The sequence below is a fragment of the Capricornis sumatraensis genome, chromosome 5, assembly GCF_032405125.1.
Source record: "Capricornis sumatraensis isolate serow.1 chromosome 5, serow.2, whole genome shotgun sequence".
Lineage (NCBI taxonomy): Eukaryota > Metazoa > Chordata > Mammalia > Artiodactyla > Bovidae > Capricornis > Capricornis sumatraensis.
Window position 1 is genome coordinate 118676798 of NC_091073.1, and position 27483 is coordinate 118704280.

The window sequence follows — 27483 nt, forward strand, 5'->3', positions numbered from 1 at the left end:
AAACAGACATTTTCTTTAATCGCCCATTTGTGAGATGAACGAGTGGACAGGCAGAGTGAGAACACAGTCCCATCTGTGGAACCATGTCCTGACTGCCTAAAAGTACAGGGTCTTTTAAAAATACTTTTTCTTTTGGATTGGGGTATAGCCGATTAACAACGTTGTAACAGTTTCAGGTGCACAGCAAAGGGGCTCAGCTATACAAACGCACACACGTATCCATTCTCCCCCAAACTCCTTTTCCATTCAGGCCACCACTTAACATTGAGCAGAGTTCCCTCTGCTGCACAGCAGGTCCTTGTTGGTTATCCATGTTAAATATAGCAGTGTGTACCTGTCCATCTCAAACTCTCTAACCATCCCTTCCCCCCATCCTTCCCCCAGCACAAGATCTTGAACCACTAAGACCAGGTCTCTAGTTTGAAGACCATTTCCTAGATTATTTCAGCTCGGTGTGCTGCATACAGCCTCATGGAGGGGCCTCCTAGGAAAAGTAGATATTTTCCACCAGCTATGTTCTACCACGTTAAACATAACCAGTGAGAAATTATCTCTGCAATTCGTTCTTACATCCTGAAAAGATAAACCATATTGATATTGTGATCCAATTCTAGGGCCATGAAGTGTGGGTAACAAACACAAGAACTGGTATTTGGGGATCCCCAAAACCAGTCTTCATTGCTAGACGTAACAAACGTGGAAGGCCAGACTCAGGAACATGGAATGAGGACAGATCTTAAGGCAGAAATGTGTTCCTTTCATCCCCCTGATCTCCTGACCCTCAAACTAGCTGCTGAGTCTCAGGCAGGCAAACAGCTCGAAACTCTTCTGACCTCCAGACACTGAAGTATTCTATATACATACTCAGTGCTTTGGGCTTCCCAGGCGGCACAGTGGTAAAGAATCTGCCTGCCAACACAGGAGATGCAAGAGACCTGGGTTTGATCCCTGGGTCAGGAAGATTCCCTGAAGAAGGAAATGGCAACCCACTCCAGTATTCTCGCCTGGGAAATCCCAGGGACAGAGGAGCCTGGCGGGCTATAGTCCATGGGGTCACCAAAGAGTCAGACACGACTGAGTGAGCACGCATGTACTCAGTGTCTTAAAAAAGTCTAATCACTAGTAACTTACTACCATTGCACTATTTTGTATACAAATATCAATATAGTCTCTGTCTAAGGGCTTTGGTGTGCTATACACATGCTCCAGGCTGTCTGTGACATTTGCTGTTTACTGTACCAGACCCAGCAATGTGCTTCATAATTCGAATAATATAAAGTGTGCTAATGTTGTGTACCAGTAGTCATGCACGGATGTGAGAGGTGCACCATAAAGAAGGCTGAGCGCTGAAGAATTGATGCTTTCAAACTGTGGTTCTGGAGAAGACGCTTGAGAGTCCCTTGGGTACCAAGGAAATCAAACCAGTCCATCCCAAAGGAAATCAACCCTGAATATTGATTGGAAGGACTGATGCTGAAGCTGAAGCTCCAGTACTTTGGCCACCTGATGCGAAGAGCCGACCCACTGGAAAAGACCCTGATGCTGGGAAAGACTGAAGGCAGGAGGACAAAGGGACGACAGAGGGTGAGATGGCTGGGTGGCATCACCGACTCAATGGACATGAATCTGAGCAAACTCTGGGAGATAGTGAAGGACAGGGAAGCCTGGCGTGCTGCAGTCCATGGGGTTGCAAAGAGTCAGACGTGACTTAGCAACTGGACAACAACAACAAATGTTGTGTAACCACCAAGTTTTACAAGCAGGACACTTTTTAAAATGTCATTATCCTAACAACCAAACTATGTCAACCGAAGACAGGGGCCTGACCATAATTTTAATTAATATTAATATAATATGAAGTGAAAAGCTAAGTTGCTACGCAGTCTATTTTTATATCTAGGAGTAAAGAAATAACACATGCCAAGCAAAGACTGCTGCGCCACCATTTAACTGTCTCAAAGTGGTAGGACTACGGGAAGCTTTTGTTCTCTTCATGCTTCTCTTTATATCATTAGAGGAATGATTTTATACAAAATTATCCAATTGTGGTAAAATACATATAAAATTTACCTTAACCATTTCTAAGTTCACAGTTTGTACTGTCAAGTACATTTATCTTGTTATACAACAATTTCCAGAACGCTTCTTCTTAGAGGAATGGTATTTTAAGAGAGTAATTATCCAGATGCATCTAATTTTTAAAATTAAAAGCAGAGATAGTGCATGGAATGGCTTAATCAGGCCAAACCAAGATCACTGAATAGTCTTACCAATTTGCGAACGAAAACATCACAAGCAATGGGCTTTAAACTTGCTTTTGAGACACCATGTGGAGAGGAAAGCATTGGACCAGATGTAGAAATCATATTTGAACCTTACCCTCTGTGGTTCCTCGGAGGGCTTTTTATTGAACTACTTGCTTCAATTTCCCGTTTTCTGAATAAAATATCCTCTGATTTCATCATGCTCAAGATGAGCAGATATTATTCTTACTCCAGACTCAAAACAACACTGGTTTAGAGTTCCATGCGAAGCCTCATGGAAAACAGTGGAGGGACTTCCCTGACGGTCCAGTGGTTAAGACTCTGTGCTTCCACTGCAGGGGGTCTGGGTTCAATTCCTAGTCAGGAAGCTAAGATCCCACACACCATGCACGTGGAGCGGCCAAAAAAAACCACACACCCCCTTGAAACAGGTTTACTCTAGGCCTGCTGCAGAATTTAGGTGTCATTCATTAACTGGGCAGGCACTCCGTTCTCAGAGAGATGCCAAGGAAGGCTTGTGCTAAACCTTTCCACCATTCCAGCAGCCAATTTCTACTGAGTCATTAAAGGCGCACTATTAATACTGGTGTTATGGTTTGTGTTACTGTTGTACCAAGGGTACTTTTACCAGCTCAAGTTAATGCTTTTCTAAATATTGTGAGTTAGGGATAGTCTTGGTTCTGAGCTAAAGGAATTCCCATCTAAATGCAAATCAAGACAAGCCCGTTGAGAATGCATGATTAGGTACAGTAATTTTTCCACCATTGAATGCTCAGCCCTTAAAATGCATTGTTGTACAACTGTGCTGGTGAAGAGTCCCTGTGTTTTCTTCCTGGCACCAGCAGTTACACAGGTAAAGGTGTTCAGAGTCTTGAGTCCTTTGACTTAATAAATGGCGAATAAAGTGAACAAAGAGGATCATTTTTCTAACCTCTCCTTCTCCACCGCAGACTCTATATCCAGGCCCCTGACAACTGTATTTGATGTTCCAAAAGAATCAAAGAGTGAGTGACCCAGATGGAACTTGTCCTTCATCCCCACATCTATTTCCCCTTCCTAATTTGACGACATAGCCATCCATCCTTTCATGCCAAAACGTGGAGAGTCACTCTAGACCCCTCTTTCCACATGCCATGTATCTCTTAGATTCTTTTATAATTAATCCCTTCCTTCAGATTTCCACTCCTGTGGCCTTAATTCAGTGCTTTGCCATCTCTCACTGAACTCTTGTAGGACTTTCTTGATGGGTCAGCTTGCTTTGTCTTTCTCCCATGAAATCCAACCTCCAGCTCATCACTGGAGTCGTTCTTCTATTAAAATGCAAGTCTGACCAACACGCTCCTCTGAAAACCACTGCCAGGGTGGCCAATGAGAAGTTTATGGTGCTCAGGACTTCCCTGGCCGTCCAGCAGTTGAGACTCTGCCTCCAAGGCAGGGGTGCGGGTTTGATGCCTGGTCAGAGAACTAAGATCCCACGTGCCACCAAAAAATAAAATCATAAAAAAGAAAAGTCGATGATGCTCACCTGTGCTGCTTGCATCAAATTTGATCATTTCTTAACTCAAGGAGGTTAAGGGGAAGAATAAGGGCCCTTCCATCTTTAGCTCACATTATTCCAAATATCCCCAGTTCAGTCCAAAAGCAGATCACATCATGTTATAGTGATCTGAGGGGCAGGAAAATGTGAGCCCTTCAGTCCTAGCTCTACAGGACTATTTATTGGTTTGCCATCTTTTCGACCACTCTAATTTCCGGGCCTCTTATGGGTGGAACTGGTGATTAACCCACCCACTCTCCCCAGAGGGACATACCACACGCATCTGGTGGGGGCAAAGCTCCACGGCCTGTCTCTTGCCTTTCTGGAGACCAGCCTCACTCTGCCACTCTGCATGGGATGTCTTAGCAAAAACTGTGTGGCAGCAAAGGGAACCTCTGGCACAGATTAGTCAGAAGCTGGCTTTTATTTTTCCTGAAAAAAGGCCAGGAAGTAAATATTTTGCAGGCCACCCAGTCTCCACTGCAATTACTCACCTCTGCTGTTGATGACAACAGCTAGAGAATATGCATAAATGAATAACTGTGGTCACATACTAATAAAACGTTCATGACAAAAACAGGTTTGGCCTATGGGCCAGAGGGTGCTAACTCCTGAGTTAGGGATGTGGGCTAAGATGCTGAGTCAGTGTGTGGTGGACAAGGCTGCAAATTCTGAGACTTCTTAGTGATAAGACAGTAAGAATGTGGGTTTTGGAACCCAGTTGCCTTGGTTCAGTTCAGTTCAAGTCAAGGCTAGCTCAGGAGCCTTTGGGTCACTTTACCCAGATTATCTCGGTTAATCTTCATTACAATTCTGTGAGATAAGCCCTATGTTCCTCTAGAACAGAAGCATGGGGAGAGAGGCCTTGAAGATTCAGCAACTTGTAACTCCTTTCACCAGCGTACGTCCATGCTCAAGACACACCTGTCGTTTAAAAGAAATGCCCTTCTAGATGGCCCCTCCAGTCACAGTCCTTGTTCACGACCCCTCTTCACACTAAACTTCCTGACAAAGAGGCCCACATTCTCTGTCCGTCCTCTGTCGTCTCACACCCACTCAGGCCCCCTCTGCAAGCTGGCTTCTGCCCCCCTCTGCAAGCTGGCTTCTGCCCCCCTCTGCAAGCTGGCTTCTGCCCCCGGCTTCGCAAAATCGGTGACGGGAGATTCTTTCTTCAGCAGAGATATGTCCAGTCTGTTATTCAGGTGACGCTCCTCGTACCAGCCCATGTGAGGGAAAAAGATGACCGTGATGGACTCTGCCCTGGGTACAGGTACAGATCCCCGTGATAAACTCCAGTGAACATCCCAACATTTTAACCATTGCCTCTGCCAGGTTGAAGGCAGGGTTGCTCCCCCGGGGTGCAACCTAAGGTGGCCACTGTCTTGATGGCAGATTAAACCACGAGAAGGGTTGGCTCCATCAGCCAACACAGTCTAATAATCCACCACTGGAAATTTACATTTTTTACCCCACACTTGTGTCTCTGGGACTACAACACTGCCACGTGCATGGTTGTGGGACCTGTGAGTCTTTCAAAGCCAATCCACCATCTGCTAGGTTGTGACCCAAGAGTGAAGACGTGGAAGGTACCCCTCGGTGCTTTCGTTCAGGGTCCTGATTCTGCAGGACTTACTTCTTGCTGGGAGAGTCTCAAGAGCAGGAATTATCTCAGTCATCTCTGAGTGCTCAGTGCCAGGCACATGGTAAGGTCTTAGGATATAACTGGTGAAGGAATGAGTTCCTTCTTGGGTCCCTGGGGAGGTGACACAGGCAGGGCATTTATCTAGCTGTAAAAAAAAAAGTGCTGAGGGACTTCCCTGGTGGTCCAGTGGTTAAGAATTCGCCTCGCAATGCAGGAGACATGGGTTCGATCCCTGATTGGGGAACTGGGATCCCACAGGCCATGGAGCCACTAAGCCAGAGCAGCAAGACTCCTGAGCCCACTCGCCACAACTAGAGAGTCTGTGCACCACAAGGAAAGACCCCGCAAGATGCAGTGAAGTTTCCATGTCCGTGCACCACAAGGAAAGACCCCGCAAGACGCAGTGAAGTTTCCATATGCTGCAACTAAGACCCGAGGCAGATAAATAAATAAATAAACATTTTAAAAAAATGTTGAGGTAAAAAGATCCACCGTCTTCTCCTTGGAGCTCAGCTACCCTAGCTGTTCAGTTGCTCAGTCGTGTCTGACTCTTTACGACCCCATGGACTGCAGCACGCTAGGCTTCTTTGTCCTTCAGTATCTCCTGCAGTTTGCTCAAACTTATGTCCGTTGAGTCGGTGCTGCCATCCAACCATCCTGTCCTCTGTTATCCCCTTCTCCTTGCAGCTACCCTCGGGGGACAGAGTAAATGAGGATCCCACAGACTCAGGCCACAGCTCAGGAAATGCACCAAGCTCTCAGCCAAGTACGTCTCTCTTATTCTGGCTCTGCCTTCTTTCCGCTCATCCAGTCACGATGCCAACAGGGCAGGAACCCAGGAGCAACGCCAGTTATGATACCTTTTCCTGACAGCTGGGAGAAGAGATGCCCTTTGCCTGCCTCTTCAACACACAGGCAGCACTTGTCCGAGCTCCAGCTCTCATGATAACCAGCCCCATCGGGAAGCAGGTCTCTCTGCAGCTCCTACTCCTTGACCCAATGTGAATTTTTTCAAACTATTTTTAAATTATCTAATCTGTTGTTGAGTAACAGATGATGAAACTGTTAGTTTACCATTCCTGGGCAGACAGTCTTAATGTCAAGACCTTATTAGGTTATAGCTTGCTATTTTACAAGGCAGACAGAAATGTAAAACAAAGTAGTAACATAGAAAATCTTTACTCCTTGATGCCAAGGGATCTGAGACTGTTTCATATGTTTAAAGGGCTGTCTATTTTTTAAAAGGGGCTAATTATTCCAAATAGCAATCTTGAAAACTGGTTAGCAGTTTCTTTCCAAATAGTCACACTAGAAAAACAAGGAACCTTGGTGAGTAATTTGTGGGGAGATGACCAGTTTTTAAAAAGAACCCAAAGTTCCTGAGTTTATTATCTTTTCTGAATCTACTGAGTTGTTTCCTTCCCACAAACATGATCAAATAAGTATTAGTTATCTTTTGATATGTAACAAATCACCCCAAAACTCAGTGGCTTAAAACAACAATAATATTTTAATATGTTATGGACTGAATTGTTTCCCCCTGCTCCCCTGTTCATATGTTGAACCCCTAACCCTCAACGGGCTTTTATTTGGAGATAGGACTTTTAAAGAAGTAATTAAGGTCAAATGATGTTGTAAGGGTGGGCCCCTGATCCAATAGGACTGGGGTTTCTGTAAGAAGGAAGAGACACCAGGGATGTGCGTGTATGCAGGAAAGGCCAGGTGAGGACCCAGCAAGACAGCAGTCATCTGTATCCAAGGAGTGAGCTGTCAGGAGAAACCAAACCTGCCCTGAATTTGGACTTCCAGCCTCCAGAACCGGAGAAATAAATGTCCGTAGTTTAAGTCACCCAGTCGGTGATATTTTGCTACGGCAGCCCTAACAGATTGATACGTGATGTCTGACGGTTTCTGCGGGTCACCAGCTCAAGAGCAGCTCAGTGGGTGGTCCTGGTGCAGGCATGGGCTGGGGCTGTGGTCTCATCTGAAGGCCTGGCCGGGGCTGGACTATCCCCTTCCATGGTGGCTCACGCCTGCTGCTGGTGATGGTTACTGGTGATGGTTATCAGCTGGAGCCTTTAGTCCCTTTCCCTCTGGGCCTAAGGAAACCTCTTTCATTCGGTCCCAACCAGTCATCCTGAACCCTTTTCTTCAGTTTAGTTACATACTAATTATATCATAAGGAGAGATATGACAGCACTAACTTTCATCTGTCAGAATTCTGGTATCATAAACTGGAAAAATAGGGACTTCCCTGGTGGTGCAATGGATAGGAATTCACCTGCCAGGGCAGGGGACGTGGGCTCGATCTCTGGCCTGGGAAGGTTCCGCACGCCATGCACAGCTGAGCCTGTGGGCCACAGTCAGTGAGCCTGTGTTCTGCAACAGGGGAGTCCATTGTGGTGAGAAGCCCGCACCACAAGGAAGAGTAGCCCCTGCTCACTGCAGGAAGCGGCCCGTGCCCAGCAATGAAAACCCAGCACAACCATAAATAAATAAATTATGGAAGGAATGTACAAATAAACTGGAAAAATAGAGAATAAGTCCACGTACTAGAGGTTGTGACGCACAGTTGAGGGTTAGGGGTGCTGAGCCTTCACGTGGTGGGAAACCCAGTGTAACTTACTGTCAGCTCTCACTATACACGGTTCCTCTGTATCTGTGGTCATGCATCAACCACAGGATTGGATTCAACCAACCTCGGGTCAGGCAGTACTTCAGGATTTACTATCAGCAACAACCTGCAGCCAAGTGGACCCATGCAGTTCAAACCTGTGTTACTCGAGGGTCAACTCTACCACTGGAGAAGGCAATGGCACCCCACTCCAGTACTCTTGCCTGGAGAATCCCACGGATGGAGGAGCCTGGTAGGCTGCAGTCCATGAGGTCACTGAGGGTCGGACACGACTGAGTGACTTCACTTTCACTTTTCACTTTCATGCATTGGAGAAGGAAATGGCAACCCACTCCAGTGTTCTTGCCTGGAGAATCCCAGGGATGGGGGAACCTGGTGGGCTGCCATGTATGGGGTCGCACAGAGTTGGACACAACTGAAGCAACTTAGCAGCAGCAGCAGTAGCAACTCTACCACTCTGGCCCCCTTGCAACAATGAAGGATTTTCCCCCGGATGCTGGGAACCTGCCAACGGGTGACCCTCAACTCTCAGCAAGGACAGCCCTTGGCTGGAGAGGGCTGCCTTGCCTGGGGTCGAGCCTCTTCCAGGACAGCTGCCATCTAATGACCGGTGATGAGGGTGTAAAGGCCTGGCTCCTTCATCCAACTTGGGGTCACTGGGAGGTGCTCCCCAAGGTCTGGGGAGGACTGTGTTGAGATGGCACTGCACCGTAGCTTCTCTCTCTGCCCATCCCTCCTCTCTCCTCCCTCCCACAGGTGTCGATCCTAAGAGGACAGCCCGATAAACATCCTGCACAGGAATCTCTACCGTAGAGTCTCTGTTTCTCCAGGAACACTAACTGCAGCAGTCTGCTTAACAGGAAGTTACTCTCAGCGAGGTATAGCATCTAAATTAGACTCCTTAAAATAGATACATGAGCCTCTAAACTCAAACATGTCACGTGTTCACTTGCAGACCCAGCTGCTGGAATCAAGGGATAAGAAAGAAGGTAGATTTCAGAACGGGCTCGCACCCTGTGTCCAAGCTCCCTGCCATGCGATGGTCACTTCTGACGTGTTCTGTCGGCCAAAGGAATCCACAGGCCCAGACCCAAGGGGAGAGCACATAGGTTCTACCCCAGGATGGGAGGGGCTACAGAGCCCCGATTCTGAGTCCGGCCTCAAGAAGCCTTGGATGGACCTCCCTGTTGTGGGGAGCCCCATCACGTCACGAGAGCACGCCCAGTGTACCCGACTGCAGGAGGAGACCGCATGGAACAGACACAAGCTGTTCTGGCCAAGGCCACTCTGGTCCGGCCAGTCCCCAAGTGACCTGCTAAGTGACCACAGATGGGTGAGTAAGCACAGTCGGGGCCAGAAGAATGCCCGGCCCAAATTGCTGACCCACAGGATGGTGAGCTAAATCAATGGCTGTTGTCTTAAGTGTGGGGGAGGTTTGTTATGCAGCAGTGGGAAGACTGATGCAGGACCCAACCTTGCTGGCTACGGGAATCGAGCAGGCGGGAGAGTAGGGATCAGAGGCTCCAGGCTGCGTCAGGTGTCCTTGGGTCCTTGTCACTGGCAGGCTGGGACTCTGGGCTGCGGCAGGGGGCTGCTGCTAATGGCCCAAACCTGCAACCTCCTTACAGGAAGGCCCTGTAAGCGCTATCCCAGCTGGCAGGTGCATTTTCTTCACGCAGGGCATCCCAGAGCTGATGGCAACTATTCCATATAAAGATAATAAGAGCCCAGGGACTTCCCTGGTGGTCCAGTGGCTAAGACTCCACACTCCCAGTGAAAAGGGCCTAGGTTCAATCCCTGTTCAGGGAACTAGACCCCACATGCTGCAACTTAAGATCCCATGTTCCACAACTAAGACCTGGAGCAGCCAAATAAAAATAAATATTAAAAAAAAAAGATATAAAAGCCCAGCTTCCTCGCCCCAAGGCAGAGCACCTCCTGGGGCAGTTTATACCGCAGAGCTCCCCTCCTGAACGGCTGAGGCTCAACCTCATCTGGAGCCACACCCTTGCTTTGCTCCTTCCTTTCCTGGCTCCTTAGATTTTTCTTCCGAGAGCTCTCCATAATGAATAAACACGTTTGCACCTGAAGCCCCATCTCAGGCTCTGCTTCTAGGCACTCTGATTCAAGACACAAGTCAAGGGTGAAATTCCATAGAAGAAAACAGGGGGTGCATGGAGTGACCGTAGAAAGGAAATTGGATGAGTACTGATCACTTTAACACCTGCATATCAAATTTTCAACCCCCTAAAAGACATTTCTTCCTTTGCTGGATGATTTAGTCGCTAAGTCGTGTTTGACTCTTTGCGACCTCACGGACTGTGGCCCACCAGGCTCCTCTGTCTATGGGATTTTCCAGGTAAGAATACTGAAGTGGGTTGCCATGCCCTCCTCCAGGGGATCTTCCAGACCCAGGGAACGAACCTGTGTTTCCTGCACTGGCAGGTGGGTTCTTTACCACTGAGCCACCAGGGATTCCCGATTCTTCCTTTGGTTCAAGACAAATACCCCCATCACGTGCTCCCACCTCCTAAGAAAATTCACCTGTTTCCTTTACAAGCACAGATGGCATGCTTGCTTTTCCCCTTCTTCTTCTTTTTTTGCCATGCTTGGTGTGTGACATCTTAGTCCTCTGACCAGGAATCGAACCCATGCCTCCTGCACTGGAAAGTCTTAACCCCTGGACCACCAGGGAAGTCCCTCCTATCTTTAACTGCTGACTTCCTGCTAACTCTTTCCCTGTTGGTGTTTAAATCTATTCCCCTTTATGGGAACAGACCATCACCTTCACTGTTCCAGCTGCAGCCCCATCTCCTCCCCTTCAAAGCCAGGATCCTGGAAAGAGTTTTCTACACTAAGGCCTCCATGTCTTCAGCTCTTAATTGTTCACCCACATCACATGGCTTCCGCTCCTGACCTTGCCATTGGAAGTACTCCTGCCAAGGTTACCGATGACCTCAGTCCTTACATCCCACGGCCAGGAACGTCACTGACCATGCCCTCCAAATGCGTGATACACCACAAAACACAGTCCTTGTGCTTCTGTGATGCTGCGTTTGCCTGGTTTTCTGTCTGTTTTCCAGGTAATTCAGAATCCTTTCCTTTGTTTGTCCTTCAAATACCCATGTTTTTCTGGCTCTCTTCTCACTTACGATACATCTCTCTGGATTATTTCATCTACTATCATGGTGAGGTTTACCATTTACATTCTGATGATTAAAAAAATCTTAATTTCCAGGGGAGTTCCCTGATTGCCTAATGCTTAGGGCTTTCACTGCTAAGGCCCAGGTTCAATCCCTGGTCGGGGAACTGAGATCTTGCAAGCTGTGTGGTACAGCCAACAAATAAATAAATAAAAACAAATAAGCAAAAATCTTAATTTCTAGCTCCAGAGTCACATATCCAGTGGCCCTTTGGACACCTCCATTTAATTATCCCCTGGGGACCTTGTTGTACTACCACCACCAGCTAACACACACGTGTGTGCACTTATACACACATACACACCTGCACAGAGCCTGCCTCCTCCTCTGTTCTTTATCCCAGAAAATGCAACCACCATCCATCCAGTTTCCCAAGGCAAAATCTTTGCACCCATCCTTGATTCTTCTCTTTTGTCCACTCAACCAATCAATCGCTGCATAACAAATCCATTTCAACCTGACCTCTTAAATAGCTCTTTACATTTTAACACCAGTCCCTTTCCCCTTCTTTCCACTGTCAGCTGCCACCAGGCCCAGATCATTTCACACGGCATCTCATCTGAACTCCTGCTGTACCCACATCTGGTCTCATTTCCACACACAACCACGGGGATCATCCTAAGATGCAGAGTTGATTGTTGCTCTCTGCTGCTGAAAAAAGTTTCCACTTCCTTCCTCTGGGATTGGCTTTTCCGCTCCCTAAGACGGGACTAGGAATTTTCTCCCATGCACAGTTTCTATCAAATGCTCTTATAGCTCTTTAGCTGTCTATACCCCCTCCCCAAGTTGGGCCTCCCAGGTGGCTCAGTGGTAAAGAATTCACCTGCAATGCAGGAGGCACGAGTTTGATCCCTGGGTTGAGAAGATCCCCTGGAGGAGGAACCAGCAACCCGCTCCAGTATTCCTGCCTGGGAAATCCCATGGACAGAGGAGCCTGGAGGGTTACAGTCCATGAGGTCACAAAAAGTTGGACATGATGGAGAGACTAAACAACACCACCACCTCAGATAGAGAAAAGCTCCTTCCTTTTGTTCAGTGAAAGTCACTGAATCATGTCTGACTCTTTGTGACCCCACGGGCTACAGCCCACCAGGCTCCTCTGTCCATGGAATTCTCCAGGCCAGAATAGTGGAGTGGGTAGCTGTCCCCTTCTCCAGGGGATCTTTCCAACCCAGGGATCGAACCCAGGTCTCCTGCATTGCAGGCAGATTCTGTACCAGCTGAGCCACCAGGGAAGCCCAAGAATACTGGAGTGGGTAGCCTATCCCTTCTCCAGGGCATCTTCCCAACTCATGGATAGAACTCAGGTCTCCTGTATTGCAGGCAGATGCTTTACCAGCTGAGCTACCAGGGAAAACCTTTGTTCAGTGAGTTCTGAGCTATTTATCAAATCCCTCCCAAGCATAAAGTGCTGCTAATAGATGAAGTGGAGAAGGCAATGGCACCCCACTCCAGTCCTCTTGCCTGGAAAATCCCAGGGACGGGGGAGCCTGGTGGGCTGCAGTCCATGGGGTCGCGAACAGTCGGATATGACTGAGCGATTTCACTTTCACTTTTCACTTTCATGCGTTGGAGAAGGAAATGGCAACCCACTCCAGTGTTCTTGCCTGGAGAATCCCCAGGACGGGGAGCCTGGTGGGCTGCCGTCTATCGGGTCACACAGAGTCAGACACGACTGAAATGACTTAGCAATAGATGAAGAGAATACCATCTCTGCCTCATGAGAGCCACTCACACACTTGTCAACCCATCAACCTTCCCGAGCCCAGTGTCTGGCACCCAACAGTTGCTTAATAAATATTTGCTGAGTAAATAAACGATTACATGAGTACTTCTACAAAGACGAATTCATTGCCCTCATCCCCTTTCTAATTTTAGAATAAAATTCATGGGAACAAAGTTTATAAAAGTGATCTTCATGGTCGATGTTTACAGTAAGCATCTTTTTATCCCAAAAGGCAGAGATAAATTATATCTAAATACTTTCAAGAAGATAGAAGCCTTGAAGCAACTCACATTCCTCTCTGAAGATTCTGCCGGTAACCAAATGCATGAAATCAGCCAAGTTCTTAAGGAATTTTGCACATGAGGACATTCAACATAATCCAATTATAAAGAAACACTTAGATGAACCGGAATCCATCACCAGCCCTCCTGCCAGAGGCTGCTGAAAGCAGAGACCAGGGCCAAACACAGCTGCAGGGTTGTGACCAGTATGCTTGAAGGAGCCCCTGGAGGCCTTGGGTGATAAAACTTAAACATGATTAAGGCTCCTGTTTAATGCTCATAGCCAGTGGAACACTGTCTTCCAATCTGAAACATATCATTTCAAAACATAAGTGGGGAATCTTGGGTGATCCCCCTGAATTTCTGAAGCTCAAACTTAATAAACATTGTACTGTTGACTGGATCATTTTTTTTTTAATGTGGTAAAATATACATATGGGGCTTCCCTCGTAGCTCAGTCGGTAAAGAATCTGCCTGCAATGCAGGAGACCCTGATTCGATTCCTGGGTCCAGAAGATCTGCTGGAGAAGGGATAGGCTACCTACTCCAGTATTCTTGGGCTTCCCTTGTGGCTCAGCTGGTAAAGAATCTGCCTGCAATGCGGGAGACCTGGGTTCCATCCCTGGGTTGGGAAGATCCCCTGGAGAAGGCAAAGGCTACCCACTCCAGGATTCTGGTCTGGAGAATCCCATGGACTGTATAGGCCATGGGGTCTAAAAGAGTCATTACTAGGCTCCTCTGTCCATGGAACTTCCCAGGCAAGAACACTGGGGTGGGTGGCCATTCCCTTCTCCAGGGGATCTACCCAACCCAGGCACTGAACCCGGGTCTCCTGCATTGCAGGCAGACTCTTTGCCATCTGAGCCACCTCGGAAGCCCTGTTACTTCTTTGTACATTCATTCTATTAATTTCTGAGAGTTTGATATTGAAACTGCAACTAAACATCTTCATTTATCTACTTAACAAACAATTGTAATATATTGTGAAACTATATGTAACTTTGTTATGTATTTACCAAGTTTTCTGTAAATGTGTTTTCATATTTTCATAATTTAAAAAATAAAAAAGAAAGGTTAAAAAATAAAAAGAATATCACTGTCTACTCACAATCAGGGGTCGGGGAAGGGGTACTGAATGCTCTCTCATTCAAGGTGGGGAAGGCTCTGGGCTCGGTCTATGCACAGAACTTCTGAAATTGTGGAAAAACCCCGTGTCTGCGTCTGCACCATCACTTCAAATGATCTAAAGCCCAAATACCACGTCAAATTCAAACCAGCGTCTCTTCTCCCATGGGGCTGTCCTGTCAGTCATCCGGGTCCGGGAGAAGAAGCCGATGCTTTGAACAGACTTCCTCCATCCCGGCCTCTCTGCCGGTCACTCCCTTCTCGGCTCCCTTCTCTGGTCCCCTGCCGGCTCCCTCTCAGGTCTCTGGGCCCGCCAGCCTCTTGGCAGGCTGGGCACATGGTGGAGGGCAGGAAGCTGCAGAGATGTCAGGCTTCCTATCCCTCTGCCTCCAATGGCAGCTCAGGCCAGTGGCTGCTCCTCCTCTGCGGCCCCAGCTCCTTCCTGCCAGGCAGACACACTGGTCCCACCTGCCACCTCATGGGGTCCCCTCTCATCCCTCCACCCCAAGGGGAGTAGCAGCTCCCTGCTTTTGATAACCTTCAGTTGCCTCATGATCCCTTTTTTGGACACATTTGTTCTAGTATCTCTATGACCAAGTCTCTGCGCTAAATGCGCCGGACAGCAGAAACCTCAAGATCTCTTCTTATTCACACCCAGGATCATGGATCACCTTCCTCCTGGGCCCTGAGTGCTAAGGGGCCTCCTGGTCTTCCTGTCTCCAATCTCCACCAAATCACCAGGAACTCCCAGACAGTGCCACCCTGCCCCACCACCAGAAGGCCCTATCTCCACCTCTCCTGCTGATTTGAGCCCTACAGTCACCCGAGTCTTCCTTCCTTACCCTCATCAGACACCAGTATTTTCCCCGTCCCATCCCCCTGCAGTGTGGACTATTTGTTTCCTCCCTGATCCCCACCCAACCTACCTTCCGCTTTGATTTAACTGCTTTAGTTAAGTTCAGTTCAGTCGCTCAGTCGTGTCCGACTCTTTGCGACCCCATGAATCACAGCACGCCAGGCCTCCCTGTCCATCACCAACTCCTGGAGTTCACTCAGACTCACGTCCATCGAGTCGGTGATGCCATCCAGCCATCTTATCCTAGGTCATCCCCTTCTCCTCCTGCCCCCAATCCCTCCCAGCATCAGACTCTTTTCCAATGAGTCAACTCTTCGCATGAGGTGGCCAAAGTACTGGAGTTTCAGCTTTAGCATCATTCCTTCCAAAGGAATCCCAGGGCTGATCTCCTTCAGAATGGTCTGGTTGGATCTCCTTGCAGTCCAAGGGACTCTCAAGAGTCTTCTCCAACACCACAGTTCAAACGCATCAATTCTTCGTTGCTAAGCCTTCTTCACAGTCCAACTCTCACATCCATACATGACCACAGGAAAATCCATAGCCTTGACTAGACAGACCTTAGTTGGCAAAGTAATGTCTCTGCTTTTGAATACACTATCTAGGTTGGTCATAACTTTTCTTCCAAGGAGTAAGCGTCTTTTAATTTCATGGCTGCAGTCACCATCTGCAGTGACTTTATTTGAGTGTTATTCTGTTCCCAGTAAGACTGTAAGCCCCAGAGGGCAGAGGCAATACCTTACATTTTAACCCTCAGCACTTAAAACAATACTCTGCTAAGCTTACATCTAATAAAGTAATCATTGGACAAACAAGAAGATTCATGGTAGGTTCTCTGCCAGACTAACACATCTTCTTTCTTCCCAAAGGCAGCAAGTGTTATGGTTAGATGGTGTCCTCCCAGAAGCTTTGTGAGGTCCTGACCGCTAACACCCATGAATGCCACTTGTTTGGAAATCGGGTCTTTGCAGGGGTAATTAAGTTATAAAGAGGTTGTCCTGGGATCTCCCTGGTGGTCCAGTGGCTAAGACCCTGTGCTCCCAATGTTGGGGGGCTGGGTTTAATTCCTGGTCAGGAAACTAGATTCTATATGCTGCAACTAAGACTCGGGGCAGCCAAATAAATAAATATTTTTTTAAAAGTCGGGCTTCTTTGGTGGTCCAGTGGTTAAGAACATGCCTGCCGATGCAGAGGACATGGGTTCAATCCCCGGTCCAGGAAGATCCCACGTGCCTCGGGGCAACTAAAGCCTGTGAACTTCACCTACAGAGCCCATGCTCTAGAGATCACACGCCACAACAAGAGAAGTCACCGCAGCGAGGAGCCTACACAGTGCGACGAAGAGCAGCCTCTTCTCACGGCAACGAGAGACAGCCCACGTGCAGCAGCAAAGACCCAGCACACCCCAAAATAAATAAATAAATCTTAAAAAAAAAAAAATCCAGGGACTTCCCTGGTGGTTCAGCAGTTCAGTGGCTAAGACTCTGTGCTCCCAACGCAGGCGGCCTGGGTTCAATCCCTGGCCAGGAAACTAGATCCCACATCCCGCAACGAAGACCTGGTGTAGCCAAGGATATACCTATCTATGTTTAAAGGGGTCATACTGAGACCGTTTCCCAAGTCAATGATGTCAGACTCTAAATCTTAAAAAGCTAGAATAAAATTTCTATTAAAAAAACAATATTTTTTTGCTTTGCCTATGAATTTTTACTTTAGTATCCCAATCATAACAAATTCAAATAAAGCTTTTAATAACTGATTTTTAAAAAGAAGCTAAGAGAGAAAAAATTTTCCTGGCCATGTTCCAAAAGCTACTGTCCATTTGATTTCCACTTGCCCATTTTGCTCTTATGAGATTCCTTTGGACTGCAAGGAAATCAAACCAGTGTATCCTAAAGGAAATCAACCCTGAATGTTCATGGGAAGGACTGATGCTGAAGCTGAAGCTCCAATACCTTGGTTACCTGATGCAAAGAGCCGACTCACTGGAAAAGACCCTGATGCTAAGAAAGACTGAAGGCAGAAGGAGAAGGGGACGACGGAGGATGAGATGGTTGGATGGCATCAGTGACTCAATGGACAAGTCTGAGCAAGCGCCGGGAGATGGTGAAGGACAGGGAAGCCTGGTGTGCTACAGCCCAGGGGGTCACAAAGGGTCAAACACGACTTAGCAGCTGAACAACAACAGCAACAACTGTGCTCTTGCCACTTTTGTTCTTAGTCTGTGATTTATGATAAAATACACCCAAGGTGTCAGGAGTGCTCAGCCTTAGCTTCAGCTATATCCAGACTCTGCCCTCCCTCCCACGCCCGGTGGCCTGGCCCCCAGGAGGAGGCCCAGACTTACAGATTTGGAGGGAGAAGGATGTGTCGGCGATGCTGACGGAGGCCTGGCTGAGCTCTGGAAGGAGGACGGGCTGAACCTCTGGCCTGTGTCCGGAGGCGAAGAGGAGGCATCGATGCGATTTTCCAGTCGCTCAGGCTCGTGCTTGTAGGACTCGAGAGGGAATGTGTGCTGCTTGGCCACTTGGGTGGGTGTCGACGGAGAGGAAGAGAGGCCTGGGGTGGAGGAGGGACCACAAAGGGTGTGAGCGATTTGCTGACATGGAGAAAAGGGCTCCCAGCTGCGAGTGCTGGGAGTCTCACACGGCAAGAATCTAAATGATTCAATTCTGAATGCTGGGGACAAGCTTGCGTAAACTACTTCTAATCCCTTAGAACTGGTTGTGTCTAGAAATCCCTGCCCCACCCAACCTGAGTCGTGGGCAGAGTCCCTCTTGCTGTGACAGGGACAGTTCAGAAGTTGTCGGGTGATAAGACTTATGCACACTTGTCGGATGTGATTTTCATATTTAGTCCAAGACTATTGGATCTCCCCTCCCTCCCCTACAAAGCATGGTGTCGAGAGTGTGTGGAGTGGATCCCATAGTCCCTGGGATAAGACATAAGGAAGTTCATATCCAGCAGAGATGAAGGTCAGAAGTCACATGACTACACCAAGGACCAGACCAGACACGCTGTTATTGTCAAAATGTGTGATGTGAAAACCGGCTCAGAGGTTAAAGCGTCTGCCTCCAATGCGGGAGACCCGAGTTCGATCCCTGGGTCGGGAAGATCCCCTGGAGAAGGAAATGGTAACCCACTCCAGTACTCTTGCCTGGAGAATCCCACGGACAGAGAAGCCTGATAGGCTACAGTCCATGGGGTCGCAAAGAGTCGGACACGACTGAGCGACTTCACTTCAAAACTGCCACTGTGGGTGTGCAAGAGCTAGAATCACTGTGAAGATGATCGCTGGGGTGGCGTTGGGAAGGAAGCGCCTTGCGGAGTGAAGACCTGGATGGGACTGGAACCAGGAAGAAGTGGGTGGGATGCGGGGGACAAAGAACTGGCAGGAGACCCGGGCATGAATCTGCCCAGAGTGAGAGGCTGCACAGTCCACAGGCTTTGTGCAATCCTGGAGGCCTGTCTAAGGCAGGCGATTGTCACTCACACCTGCCTGATTATGCCTGATCATGGTTATGGCTGAATGGAGCCCCCCAAACAGATAAGTTAAAGTCTGAACCCCCAGTGCCTGTGAATGTGACCTTATTTGGAAATAGATCTTTGCAGACAGAATCGAGCTGAGATTATACTGAAACAGGCTGGACTCTTAACCCCACGTGTAGTGTCCTTATAAGGGGAGAAGACACAGATACACACACAGGAGAAGGCCACGTAATGACGGAGGCAGACACTGGGGTCAGGTCTCGATGAGCCAAGGAATGCCAAGCGCTGCCGACAACCATCAGAAGCCAGAAGACTGGAGGAGGGTGGTCCAAAGGTCCAAATTTCCAATGATCAGATAACTAACTCCCGGGGATGCCATGTACAAAATGATGGCTGTAGTTAACACTGCTGTATGACACACAGGACAGTTAACTCCTGAGAGCTCTCTCATCACAAGGAGAAAGTTCTTCCTATTCGTTTCTTTTCCTTGTTTCTGTAGAGATGAGGGATGTTAGCTCACCCACTGTGATCATCATTTCACAATACGAGCAATTCAAAGTACCATGCTGTATGCCTTAAACATATACAGTGACGCACATCAATTATTTCTCAATAATACTGGAAAAAGGAAGCTACAGGCGGCAAGGTGGGAGGCTATTCAGTCTCAGAGGGGGTGTGGTGCTGCTGACACCTTGGTTCAGACTTCCAGCCTGTGGAATTACGAGAGAATAAACTCCTGTGGATTTGCGCTACCTAGTTTGGGCTACTTTGTTACGGAAGCTCTAGGAAACAACACAATAATGCTGCCTGATACTGATTTGTTTCCAAGACAGGCAGACTCTGGATTTGGGTCTGGTCTCTCACGTTTATAGGTAACTGAATACACTTTCTAAATTATTAAAAAATACAATAGGCATGCAAGCCAAAGATGTCAGTGAGCACGGACCCAGGGCCACCGTCTTGCTCCCTTTGACCTTGACAAAGACTGATCATCCTACAAGCCACGCGCCTACCCTGTGCTGCCCTGTGCCCCGTCCAGACTCCTCCGCTCGCCAGCCCTGTGCACTGGTGCTCCTTCTTCTGCTTCCATCCTCACCCCCCAGACCACCTCCCGATTCATCCCATCCCCCGCTCCTGACTCTACGGCCCTATGAGCCTCAGCCCATCTCGTCTGCACCAGGCCTACCAGTGAACAACAGGCTGCTTCAGGCCAAACCAAACCAGACGAAAGCAGGTGACTGTCTTGTGTGTGCTCAGTTGCTCAGTCATGTCCAGCTCTTTGTGACCTCGTGGACTGCAGTCTGCCGGGCTCCTCTGTCCATAGGATTCTCCAGGCAAGAACGGGAGAGTAGATTGCCATTTCCTTCTCCAGGGGATCTTCCCAACCCAGGGATTGAATCATGTCTCCTGCACTGGCAGGCGGGCCACCTGGGAAGCATGCATGTTTCTTCTCCCTGCCCCAACTCATCATCTGCCCAGCGCTGGTCCGGGCGGGGGCCAGGTGTGTGGTCAGTGTCCCCCCACCAACAGGCAGGGAGACAGAAGGGGGGCGGGGCCAAGGCTCAAGCTGGGCTGGCACCTTCCCTCCCATATTTCCTAGATGGGAGCACTGGGAGTAACCAGGTCTTTTTCCAGGGACCCCGTTATCCCAGGAGCCACCACACCAAGCCGAGATCTCAGCCCCCAGGAGCAGGGAGGGGCTCCAGGGAAAGCAGGAGGTGGCCTGCTGTCACCGTGCCCTTGAAGGTCTCCAGGCTCATGACGTAAAAGGCCCCTAGCAGCAAGACCCCCAGCTCTTTTGAAAAAAGGTGCACACCAAAGGTTTTAGAAGCAAGGCCCACTTGGAGGAGGGGTTGGGGGGGGTGGGGAGGGGAGGGTGGAGAGTGGGGACCCTGAGGAGAGAGAGATTTGAGTCCAGCAGCTCTGCAGGGCAGACAGGGCAGGAGGGGGCGGATTGTGAGTGATACCCACAGCCCGGCAGGAGTGAGGCTGGGTCCAGGTGGACCGACCGGGAGAAGGAAGCCCCTGTGCTGTCCTGTGTGGATGCCCTTGGGCCCCAAGGGTGGTGGCGTGTCCTTCACTGGCTGCAGCGATGGTCGCACAGTGGCCTGGAATGGACCGGCTCCCAGGGCCACAGTGGTCCAGTGAGAAGTGTCATGGTCCCTGCTTTCCACTCTGGCCGGGGGCCCTGGATGCAAGGCCCTTCCTCTGTCTCTCTGGGGTGTTCCCTGCACTCTGGGGTGTGTGCTGGAGAACTGACAGGGGTTCTCCATGGAAAGGAGGGAGGGCAGGGCCGCTCCCTCCAGCCTCCCCCAACGCCCCCCACTTCCCCTTCTCTGCACGAGATGCTGTCCCGCTTAGACTGGACTGGGCTTATCCAGTCCTCAGGATAAGCCCCCTCCTCTGCTGCAGGGGGACTTTCAGAGCTGGCGGAACTCTTGGCTAGTTCTTTGAGACAGCGTGTTCCCTTCTCAAGTGTAAGGTATTAGAAAGCACTCCTTAAAGCCCAGATGGCAGCTTCTGTGTCTCCTGGGGCTTGTCCCATGAGCACGGGGACAAGTGTGACTGGGTCCCCATGGAGGACAAGAGGGACGTTCAGAGGACGCAGCTGTGCGGAGCCGCCTGCGCTGAGGAAGAGATGGCGGATTTGCTATACGGAGGTGGAAAAAGGGTAACTGAAGGGAACTCTACGGCCCTCAAGAAAGCTCCTCTCATGGAACTCTTTCTAATGTCAAGAGGTTCGTCCACCTTCCACCTGGCCTTCCTGCGGGCTCTCCTCCCTTCCCAGAGGAGGTGAGTCCTGTGGGGGTTACAGGATGATACCTGGGCTTCAGAGCCGGGAGGGGGAGCCTCGGGGGACAGGTGCCGTGATGTGTGGGCTAGGAACGTGTGTAGCTTAGGACACAGGGCAAGAATTCTGCTAGAACCCAAAACATGCCCCCTCTCTGCCCTGCAGCCTGACACACCTCTCAGGGTAGAGTCTTACGATACTATCTTACCAGTCACAAAGTGCTGGGGTACACTCTTGCTTCCTTTGCCCCCATCCCCAAGAGAGAGGGGGCGGGTGTACGACCCTACTTCCCAGGTGAAGAGAGTGGGGACTAGAGAAATCACTCACTGGTGTGAGTGGGTGGCAGAGGCCCATTCTGCCACAGCGATGCTGGGAAATCACCCAGAGAAAGAACACAAAGACTTAGACTCACACTTTGGGTGCGTGACTCACCCTTCCAGAAAGCGGGGTTTCACAGGCTAAGAGGAGAGGGAGCTTGGGAAGCTTGAGTACCTGGAGGGAAGGTGGGGTTGCTGTCAGAGGAGAGTGGGGCAGCCTTGTGGGGTGGAGATGGGCATCTTCAAAGAGGGTTTCTCTTCCGTGCCAGCCAGAAAGAGCAGAGAGAATTTCAACAGAGAGGGGTCTTCTGATCACATTTATGCCCCTTTCCCTGGTGGCTCAGATGGTAGAGGATCCACCTATAATGCAGGAGACCTGGTTTCCATCCCTGGGTCGGGAAGATCCCCTGGAGGAGGAAATGGCAGCCCACTCCAGTATTCTTGCTTGGAGAATCCCATGGACAGAGGAGCCTGGCGGGCTACAGTCCATGGGGTCACAAAGAATTGGACACAACTGAGCAACTAACACTTTTACCAGTGAGGGGAAAACTGCCTAATGGAAGGAAGGGGGGAGCGGGTAAGAATGATATGCCTAACATTTTTTCCCCTTTTTTGAATATTGGTGTCACCATTCATAAAGAAATCCTCCATTACCATCAAACAGACCGATTTATTTTCTTAATCGTAAGATAAACTGCCAAGCTCAGGCTCCCAGGAGAGGCCGATGTCTGAATGGCCAGTGGCTCTGGGCCAGGTCAAGGTGCGGCGGACGAGTCCCACCTTCCGGTCTGGTTGGAGGAAACGGAACAGGACTCAAACCCAAATGCTCAGCAACAGCACCACGCGGCGAGCGCTAAGAGCCAAGTGCCCGTAAGCCCAGAGCAGGGGGAGCTCAGAGAGCAGGCTGGAGGGGCGGGAGGCCCCACGAAACACCGGGAAGGGCGCGACTCGAGAAGGAACCGGATCTGCCCCCAGGTGAGGCGGCTTTCGAAGGGGCCCTGACGGGACAGGGCTGAGGCGACATGACCGAGAAGCCCCGGCAGGCTCCCCCGTTCTGCTCTTGGCCCCTGAGGACTTTTGTCAGCACTGCCGCCACCTCCGAGACTTAACAATGCCCCCGCGCCTCCCGGGGCCGCAGCCAGGGCCAGTGAATAGGCCCAGTGAGTGAACAGAGGCGACGCCTGGCAGCCACACCAGACACCAGGGAGCCACGAGCTGGTGACTTCAAGGGGCCGGGCCACGCTGGCCGGAGCTGCGCCTGGAGGGGAGGGGAGAGAGGAGAACGGCGGGGCCGCTGGAAGGTAATGAACAAGAGCAGCAGAAGGGTGCAGAGGAGAGCCCTGGGTTTCGGGAGCCTTGAGTCTAGGCCTAGTTTCACCACTAGCCAACCCCCTGCTTGGTTAAAAAAAAAAGAAAAAAAGCCAGGTTGACCAGATGGCTGTGTGGTGTGCAGGGGAGTGGGGGGGTGGGAGCCTGCCTTTGACATGTGGTGTCCCCTTCCCCAGGGCAGCACCAACCTTCTTCATGCATATGGTCTGAAACACCCAGAAACATATAATACAGAAATGAAAAAATTCATTTTCTTCCTGATCTTAAATGTCCTTGCTGCCCAGCGTCCCAAGAGCCTGGGGTGAGCAGCACAAATTTTCGATTTATCCTGCATGGCAGTTTGCTAACATGTGGCCTTTAAAATAACTAACGAGTCATCACAGAGATGAGGAAAAACAACAACAACAAAGTTAGTTCTTCCTGACATTAAAAAAAAAACTTTATTCAGTTATCATAGTACGATTTTCCTGTATTTATTTGTTGTTGGTGGGGCTGGATTTTCGTTGCTGTGTGGGTTTTCTCAGCTGTGGCAACCAGGACGACTCTGTTGCACAACACGGGCTTCCTGTTGCAGTGGCTTCTCGAGTTGCGGCTCAAGGGCTTAACTAGAACATGGGGATCTTCCTGGGCCAGGGATCGAACCCACGTGCCTTGCACTGGTGGGCAGATTCTTTACCATTGGACCGCCAGGGAAGTCCAGTTGTTCCCGACTTAGGACAGGTGGTGGATGGTGATGAGGGTCATGGGGGGATGGCGACACGGTCAATATGTGTCAAACCAGTAGCCCCGGCCAGGGAGGCGCAGGGACCCCTGTGGCTAAGGAGCCAGGCCACGGATAAGGACATCAGAGGGGACAGAAGGCCCAGGGTAATAGAAGGAAGACAAGAAAGCTGAGCACAGGCCGGGGTCCGGTCTCCCCTGTGGGGAGTGGTCCTCACGTAGAGGGCACACACATCCATCAGGGTGCTCCCCGCACCCAGGGCTGACGTCCATGAGACACCAGAAGCAGAAGAAGGGCCACAGAAGCAGAGCCAGTTCCCTGGAGCTTGTCCACAGGTCCTGCTCTAGGCCTCACCAGCCTCAGTCCAAGCATCTACCACTCAGGCACGGAGAGGATGCGGCGCGGATGGAGGGGAGGGGCCGCCCTGAGCCAGGTCCTGCCGGGAGGCAAGCCTGCAACCCTCCAGACAAGCAGTCACAGTCCGGGTAGAGGCGCCGAGGCCCGCGTGTGGGTATCTGTCCTGCTTCTGCAAATCCCCGGATCACAGGCCTCCACTCTGGCTGTCCAGGATGGCCAGTGCCTGATGGGGTGAAATATAGCCCAGAGCCACCAACTGACTCGGCAGGGCAGGACAGCTACAGGGGTAGGGGACACCTTGAGGTGGGGACTCTGGAAGGAAAGGCAATCTCACCTTGCTCGTCCCTGCAAGGTCTCCCAGGGTAACCCACGGGAGCCTGGAAACACAAAGGCGTGTGAGCTCCGTGTCAAAGCACGAAGCTGGGTCATTAGGAAACCTGGGCGCAAACATGAGACCCCAGTGCATTCTGGGCACAGGCCAACCTGAGGTCTGAGCCTTGATGGGAGAGTCCTCAGTCCTTCTTGACTTCAAGGGATCATCTATGGCCTCTCCAGTGGCAGCTGGACTTTCTGGGGCTTGAACGCTCTGTGAGGGGAAACCAGACTCTCTGGCCTCAGTGGGCTGGGGTCTCCCTCTGCAGAAGCAGGTGCTCTTGGGACTTCCTTGGTGGTCCCGTGGCTAAGACTCTGTGGGGCCAATGCAGGGGGCCTGGGTTCGGTTCCTGGTCAGGGAACTAGATCCCACGTGCTGCAACCAGAGTTCGCACATCACAGCTAGAGATCCTTCGCGCCGCGACTGCAGATGGAAGATCCTGTGTGAGGTAACTAAGGCTCTAAGACCTGGTGCCGCAGCAAAATAAATACATATTTAAAAAAAGAAGAAGAAGGTGCTTCTCTTTGCTCAGGAGGATGGATCAGGCACCCCCCACTCCCAGCCCCAGCATGTGTGTGGTCCTGGTTTGTCCCAGCCTGGCGGTGACCTGTTCTCAGGCTCTAGGCAGAATACCCATGAAGAGTCCCCATAACTTTCTCACTGAACTCTGGATACCTTTCTGCCTCCCTTTCCCATGGGAATGCTTTTCTCAAAACCCTTGGTCTGGGCAGTCCTCGGTCTCCATCCCCAGAGTTTGACCCAACACCCTGGGGCAGCGCGTCTGAGTCACCTGGCCAGTTGAGATGGTTTCAGCCCACAGTTCTCAAACCGGCCTGAGCAGGATCACCCAGCAGCTTGGAGAATATTCCATCCCAGAGCCTAAAGATTCTGTTGAGGGCGTCCGAGGTGAAGCCTGTGTGTTCAGCCGCTCAGTCGTGTCCGACTCTCTGCAACCCAGTGGCCTGTAACCCGCCAGGCTCCTTTGTCCATGGGATTCTCCAGGCAAGAAAACTGGAGTGGGTTGCCATTCCCTTCTCCAGGGGATCTTCCTGACCCAGGGATCGAACCCACATCTTCTTCATTGGGAGGCGTGTTCTTTACCACAGTCCAAGGTGGAGCTTGGGAACCTGCATTTCTGAAGTTCCCCAGGTGATTCAGGTGGCCAGACAAGTTTTGAACCATTCATTCAAACCAGCTTCCTCATTTTACAGATAAGAGACTTCTCAAGTAACTCTCGTTCCCATTCTTGGTGGCCACGTGGCAGCAGGCTCAGCCCTCTCTTTCACAGCCCCCTTCCTCGACAGCAAGCTCGCTTCCTCTCTTCCAGGCTCCCTGCCTGACCTCCGATGGAGATCACTCCTCCTGCAGCCGAAGACAAGAGTTTCTGGATTCTTTTCCCTGGTGGCTCAGATGGTAAAGACTCTGCCTGCAACACAGAAGACGCAGCTTTGATCCCTGGGTATGGAAGATCCCCTGGAGAATCCCACAGACAGAGGAGCCTGGCAGACTACAGTCTGTGGGATCACAAAGAGTTGGACACGACTGCGTGACTGACACACTCTCTCTAGAAATGGGCCTGGATAACTTTATACCTGATGGCTTTGGCTCTGGCCCTGCTTGAGCTTCCTCTCAATTCATATATTAATTTGGAATAAGGTTTGGGGCTGCAAGTTTTGCTTATAGATGCGAAGAGCCTGTTTGATAATCTTTTATAACAAAAACTATTCAAAGTCTGTTGGAGACCCAAGTTGTTCTGGAGTCCTTTTATCATTTTTGATGATAAAGCAGTAGGTGAAAAATTCTTTCAGAAAACCAACTCTTTTAGGACATTTTCTAAGGTTCTTATTCTCCTAGAAGGAAAGCAGGAAAAGCTGCAGTTTCACAGGGGCTTGTACACCCGACAGGATTCTGGACCGGGTTTTTAAGTGGTTGGCTCTGGCGTGTTGACTTTTGGCCTGGGTGAACCGGCAAAAGAAAACAGAACAGAAACAGTGGCGGGGAGGGCGTGGGCACTCACAGAGGTGGTTCTGGCTTGGCCCCAGCAGGGTGATCTGACCTCTGGCATCTGTCTGCCTTTAGAGGAGCTGTGTCCTCTTCAAGCTCCTCTGGAGGCCTGTGTTCTGCTTCATGGCCCCCCCAGCAACTTCACTATAGCAATAAGATAAGAGTCTATGTGCCTTTTGATGCTGAAGCTCAAAGGCAATTCTCCCAGAAGGGAGGTGAAAGAAAACAAAAAACCCTCAGCTACTTTGTAAGAGACAGACATTCTAGGGCTTCCCTGGGGGCTCAGTGGGAAAGAATCCGCCTGCCAGTGCAGGAGACACAGGTTCTATCCCTGGTGCGGGAAGATCCCACATGCCGGGGAGCAACTAAGTCCGTGAGCTACAACTACTGGGCCTGAGCTCTAGAGCCTGGGAGCCACAACCCCTGAAGCCTGACCGCCCTAGAGCCGGTGCTGTGCAACAAGAGACGCCACCGAGATGAAACGCCCACATTCTGCAACCAGAGAGCAGCCCTGGGTCTCTGCAACTAGAGAAAGCCCGCACAGCAACGAAGATCCAGCATGGCCAAAATAAATACATACTAGCAAAAAAAAAGAGGGGGCGATTCTACAGCAATCCAGTTTCCATATAAGATGGTTTCTGAACACCAGTTTACTGAGGATTTGACAACATAGGAGAAAGGTTGAATAGCTACCCCAGTGCCCTCTGATGACGATCTTTGTGGGATCACAAAAGTAGCTGGCATCCTCCGTACCACACAGATGAATTCTGCTGAATGCGACAGGGGAAATCGGGGCCAAGGGGACACGGCCGTGGTGACCTGAGTGGACACACGTG

At 50.1% G+C, this 27483-nt stretch overlaps 1 protein-coding gene across 10 annotated transcripts in view; it reads right to left on the reverse strand.

Annotated features, from left to right (window-relative positions):
* Nucleotides 1–27483, reverse strand: part of PRKAG2 (protein kinase AMP-activated non-catalytic subunit gamma 2) — a 314724-nt gene that overhangs the window by 92834 nt on the left and 194407 nt on the right. For 6 of the 10 annotated variants that reach the window (XM_068972777.1, XM_068972778.1, XM_068972779.1 and 3 more), the window contains one exon: nucleotides 17614–17825. The exons of the other annotated variants lie outside the window; for them this stretch is intronic. In XM_068972777.1, coding sequence (XP_068828878.1) covers nucleotides 17614–17825 — 212 coding nt within the window. The remainder of the gene's footprint in view (nucleotides 1–17613; nucleotides 17826–27483) is intronic. 10 annotated transcript variants of the gene reach the window in all.